At 49.8% G+C, this 6,042-nt stretch overlaps 1 protein-coding gene across 1 annotated transcript in view; it reads left to right on the top strand.

The window, feature by feature from the left end:
• Positions 1-3,659: 3,659 nt before the first annotated feature.
• HADHA (hydroxyacyl-CoA dehydrogenase trifunctional multienzyme complex subunit alpha) overlaps positions 3,660-6,042 on the top strand; it is a 47,827-nt gene continuing 45,444 nt past the window's right edge. Inside the window, exon 1 of the mRNA XM_068117303.2 lies at positions 3,660-3,807. Within this exon, the coding sequence (XP_067973404.2) occupies positions 3,750-3,807 (58 nt within the window). The 5' untranslated portion in view covers positions 3,660-3,749. The remainder of the gene's footprint in view (positions 3,808-6,042) is intronic.

Here is a 6,042-nt window from a genome sequence, read left to right as displayed (position 1 = left end):
GACTTTGGACCAATTCTTTTACTTCCTCCTTTATCTCTTTCTTATCCTCTCTCCGTCGCTTCTTAATTTCGCTCACCCCTTCTTCCACTTCTTCTAATTTCTGCTTCACCTCCTTCATCTCCTCGTGCGCCCCTTTAAGTTCTTCCTCTAACTCCACTTTATTTTTTTCTATGTGCTCCCGCACCTCCCGCTCTTTAACCTCCATCACCTCTACCACCTTGTCCATTTTCCTCGTCAGGTCCTCATGTACCGTCTGACACTCTTTTTTAATTACCCCTACGTCCTTTTTCATCTCCTTCTGTGTCGATTTTAAACCCTCTATTACCGCTGTGTTCTTCTTTACCTGGTCCCCCAACTCCTTTTGTCCCACTGTCAGTTGTTCTACTCCCAGCGTCAACTCCTCTATACCACCTTGCAATTTTACAGTCCCCTTTCTCACCTCCTTCTCCATGCGCTCCTTACAGTGCCTCACCTCCTCGCGCACTCCTCCGACCTCCTCACTCACACCTCTTCTGATCTCCTCTCCCATCACTTGCATCTCCTGCCCAGATGCCACCCTCATCTGCTCCATTTCCTCCCTGTGAGCATCCAGTTTAGTTTCTACACCCATTCTGACCCCCTCTATCTGCTGCCCCATTTGTTTAACTTCCCTTTCCGCTTGGTCCCTCATGTCCCTCAATTTGCCTTCCATACTGTTTTCTAACCCCTCTAACTCCTTTTTCATCCCTTCCATTTGATTCTCCTGAACGGCCATTCTGTTTTCTACCCCCATTAACCCATTTTTCACCTCTTTTATCCCGTTGTCTAACCCCTCAAATTTGTCGTCTAACTTCCCAAATTTCTTGTCTAATCCCTTAAAATTATTGTCTAACCCCTCACCGGTACCCCTCGCTTCGTCCCTCATTACCCCCATTTGCTCACTCTGAGCCTCCATCCGGTTCCCCATTACCCCCATTTGGTTTCCCATTACCCCTAATTGCTCACTCTGCAGTTTGAGGGACGCCTGCATTTGCGCCATAAATTGCTCCATGAGGGCCTGCATTTGGGCCATCCCTCCCACTTGTGCAGCGGGTGCGGCCGCCGTAGCTATGTGCGAGGCGCCATTTTGCGCGCCCGCAACCTCGTGCGCGACGACGCCATTTTGCGACCCTGCTACCCTCACTGCTTCGCTCTCCTCATGTCCCTCAATTTGGTCCTGGATAGACCCTGCCTCACTCTCCTCTACCGGAACCCAGCCGTCTTGATCTGCCATAGCGCGACTTTCAACATTCGGGTTTTTATTTTTGTAAAACAAAATCAAATTTCGCCGTTAATAATTTCGAGCGCGTGAAGCGCGCTTCGGGTCCAATCCCACTTCCCGACACCAATTGTTACGGACACGACTTAGATGTTGCTTGACCGAGCGGAATGGCCGCCGTGTTCGCACAGTTTACCTGATTACACTCGAACGTTGGCCGAATCGCGCTATGCTAAATCAATGAAGGAAAGGACACAACGGCTGGGATTAAGGCAACGACACAAGAGGTACAGTTCTCAAGACCTCCGGAGGAGGATATAATATTGGTTATGCAGAACGGTTAGATTACACGGCAAGAGGTAAAGCACAGCAAGATGGGCACTTAGACACAGTCTTATCTTATTCCCGACAGACCACAGACAAACGGGACAAGACTGACTCACACAGGGATTGATGGCAAGGAAGGGCAGGCAGTCGATAGCTCAAGGTGCACCTTGGCTCAGGGGCAGAATCGACCCGGTCCGGTCCAGAGAGGCGGGGAGGTATTTCTCAGCGCTAGGAGGTGGCGTCCTTTCTTCTCCAAGCTGAGGCGCATCTGACGTCACCTCCGTCTTCCTGCGCATGCCCAGCGGGGAGTGACACGCCCTCGGCTCGTTAGCTCCGCCCCAGATGGAATCGGTCCGCCGCTTCTTATTGGGTGCGGGGGGTTACCGGGCTCCGCCCTTGACGAGGAGCTGACAGTGAGCCCCTGTGTGGTAACCCCGTCGGAGCACATGTTCAATGGCGGCTAACCAAGCCGGAGTGAGGACGCACACTCCCCGCGCCGCCGCCGCTGTTGTTGTTGTTGTGGTTGTAGCATGAGGAAGAGCTGCGGGGAGGTATTGGGAGGTCCTAAACTTTCTAACGGTGCCATACAATCACATTCTGGTGCAACGAAGAGTCAGAATTAATGGAAACGAGTCCTTAACTGACATAGACTAAGAATAACTGGCAAGATGTCCTATAGTTGTCTACGTGAGATGCGGTGAACCTGGGCACGACATTTAATGGGGGAAAAAGGGGAAGGTCGGGGCTACAGAGTGTTGTTTACAGACAATGGGACTAGGGAATGGGGGATTGGGGATAGTTGGGGAGTATTGGGGAAATAGGGGAATATTTACAAGCGGATATGGATGGAGGCCAAATCCCATATCCGCAACAATATATATACACACATTATCCCGGAGCGTTTGCCCGCGGCGAGAGGGGGCAAGCCCGGGCATCCCGGACGCGGCCTGGCAAGTCGAGAGCGGGCGTGGCCGGGCGTGCCCGGGCATGCCCGGGCATCCCGGCCGAGGCCTGGCAAGTTGTGCGCGGGCCTGCCCGGGCGTCCTGGACGAGCCCGGCATGGTGATCGCTCCGCGTCCTTGGTAGGTGCAAGGCGATTGTGAAAACCCAGCGGTAGCCGCTACACTTCCGTCTTTCCATCCTTCTGTCCATCCTTCCATCTTTCCGTCCTTCCGTCCTTCCGTCCTTCCGTCCATCCGTCCATCCGTCCATCCTTCCGATCTAACGTCCTTCCGTCCTCCCACCCATCCTTCTGTCCATCCTTCTGTCTTTCCGTTCTTCCGTCCATCATTCCGTCTTTCCGTCCTTCCATCCAACCTTCCATCCTTCCGTCCATCCTTCCAGCCACCGTTCTGGATATCCTTCCTTCTGCGTCCGTCCATCGTTCTCTCTGTCATTCCGTCTTGCCGTCCTTCCATCCATCCATCCATCCCACCTGTGGTTTTCCAGACATTTTCACATACCCTTAGCATATTCAACTGAAACTTGGTACACGGCTTCATTATGATAATTGATAACGATAAGTTACAGAACAAGTTTGAGTTTGAGGATGTTTCGTCAATTTTTTCACGAAGTTATGACCTTGTTGCCGTTGGACTTAGAAAATGTCACGTATTCGTCCGTTTTCCAGACGTTTTTTTTCCCAAACCCTTCAACGAATTCAACTGAAACTCGGAAGGGGACATGTATTTGCATAGCAATTCTCCTTCTTGTTTAACTAGCGGTGACGTCACACTTTAACTTTTACGGAGGCATATCATGTACCCAGCGACTCATTCGCTTGTAATTCTATTTTCTCTTTTAATAAGCGATGTACTTAAATCACACTTTAACCTTTATTATGCCTCCTGTGATTATACTTATAATCCTAATTCCTACATTTTAATATATATATATATATATATTTAATTTCACAACATTTCTTTTACGTAACGGTCTAATTTATTTTTCTGCGTTTCGTTAAAGTCTTTAAATGCACCCTCTTTCTCAACATTTTGTTTATCTTTCCGGTTTATCTCAATAAATAAATAAAATTTCTGAAGAAATTTTCTCAAATAATGACAACAGCAAAATTATGTGTGATCTTCTTCTTCTCAGTTACGTCATACGCTAGGCTTAGGGCGGTCTCCTCACCTCACCCACCCTCTCCCGTCTGGTCTCGCCCTTTGTAGTTTGTACAGCCAGCATGTCGCGTTTGCTGGCCATGGCCTCGTCGGTGGCCCGAATGGAACGGGCACGCGTTGGTACGTGACCTTTTTCGCTTGAAACGTTTGGAACTCGATACGTTTACTTTAAAGTTTAATATGCATTGCCTATTATTATGAAGGTACAGTGCAGTGTACAGTGCGTGGTTTGACACGAAAGCTTATGACCTTTGCTGATTTAATAATAATTCCACATGCCAGTCGTGCTTCTGCCAGTTAATGGGTCGGTTCGGGATAAAAACGTATCGAGCAGTACGTACGACCATGATTGTGGTCTCTAGTGTCTACCGTGGGCATTCCGAATGTCGTCACATCCGGTATCCATGCTGGAGGACAAGCAAGCGGTGTGCCGAGGATGGAAACGTCATTCGGACGAGTAAATGCAGCAGGCCAAACTATTTATCGAGCAAAACTGCACGCAGTGAATGGAAAGTCTATTTGACACCCACAAACTTCGATTTTGGATTTTTAAGTCCTGATCAAGTCCCCTCTGGAAGGGTTTGAGTTGGAGGCCCTCTTCGTATGGTAGTGACGTCATGCTGGATACCAATTTAACGGCTCTCCGCTTGTTGGGGAGACCTGTGGTTTGGCCACTATTCTCTGACGCTTCCATGGGGAGGTTTGTTCACCTTGTTTTCTTTCAACCTGTCAATGGACTCACCTTTGTGTCAGTCCCACCTCCTGCCGCACAAGCACATGAATTCTCACCTTTTTTCTGGCATTGCTTTGGTTGGTCTCCTGCTCTTGCCTGCACATTCATAGTCACCTGACCAATGATGTGGGTTCGGAGTCGCCCGATGGCTTTGTGTGGACAATGATCCCCTTGTATCTGCTGAGACCACAGTGTGATACCTGGAGTGTGTAAATGTAAAGGAATCCTTCCAGCTTGCGCATCATGCAGACATGTCTTTTGATCCTAGATTGCCATTCTAAAGCAACAATTTCTGCAGCTTCCATTTTCAGTTGGGGTTCTTATTGTCTTTATATTTTCATCACTTCATCAGTTATCATGGTCAGGCTTCGTCTTCTTCTTTTGCATGCAGCACAAGGCTGCGGAATAGCATCGTTAGCTGAGGGCCCGGCTGTGCCGCTGAGGCAGTACCCAACAGTAGTTAGAGCAGCAAGTTGTAATTTGAATTGGGTTGCCGGCGTTAGATCACCTTCCCTTTGTGAAGGCCATCGTGGGATCTTTAACGTTCACCAACTAATGCCAGCGGACATTTTTAACGCCAGTTTAACGTCCATCCGAGAGACTGCAAAAATTCTACCTGTGAAACTGCAGGATGGGAGCTTATACCTGGATCAAGATTCAAATGCAGGGCTGACAGTTTATAGGCAAGTGTGTGGATCTCCTAGGGCCTAGGCCACCCTACCAGCCCATCACACTTTAATAGCTTAGAGGCAAGTGTGTGGATCTCCTAGGGCCTAGGCCACCCTACCAGCCCATCACACTTGATAGCTTAGAGGCAAGTGTGTGTATCTCCTACGGTCTAGGCCACCCTACCAGCCCATCACACTTGATAGCTTAGAGGCAAGTGTGTGGATCTCCTAGGGCCTAGGCCACCCTACCAGCCCATCACACTTGATAGCTTAGAGGCAAGTGTGTGGATCTCCTAGGGCCTAGGCCACCCTACCAGCCCATCACACTTGATAGCTTAGAGGCAAGTGTGTGGATCTCCTAGGGTCTAGGCCACCCTACCAGCCCATCACACTTGATAGCTCAGAGGCATGTGTGTGGATCTCCTAGGGCCTAGGCCACCCTACCAGCCCATCACACTTGATAGCTTAGAGGCAAGTGTGTGGATCTCCTAGGGCCTAGGCCACCCTACCAGCCCATCACACTTGATAGCTTAGAGGCAAGTGTGTGGATCTCCTAGGGCCTAGGCCACCCTACCAGCCCATCACACTTGATAGCTTAGAGGCAAGTGTGTGGATCTCCTAGGGTCTAGGCCACCCTACCAGCCCATCACACTTGATAGCTTAGAGGCAAGTGTGTGTATCTCCTAGGGTCTAGGCCACCCTACCAGCCCATCACACTTGATAGCTTAGAGGCAAGTGTGTGTATCACCTAGGGTCTAGGCCACCCTACCAGCCCATCACACTTGATAGCTTAGAGGCAAGTGTGTGTATCTCCTAGGGTCTAGGCCACCCTACCAGCCCATCACACTTGATAGCTTAGAGGCAAGTGTGTGGATCTCCTAGGGCCTAGGCCACCCTACCAGCCCATCACACTTGATAGCTTAGAGGCAAGTCCACATACCTGTTGTTACTTCT

Source organism: Myxine glutinosa, chromosome 5 (genome assembly GCF_964187855.1).
Source record: "Myxine glutinosa chromosome 5, kmMyxGlut1.1, whole genome shotgun sequence".
Classification (NCBI taxonomy): domain Eukaryota; kingdom Metazoa; phylum Chordata; class Myxini; order Myxiniformes; family Myxinidae; genus Myxine; species Myxine glutinosa.
This window is presented reverse-complemented; position numbering and strand designations above follow the sequence as displayed.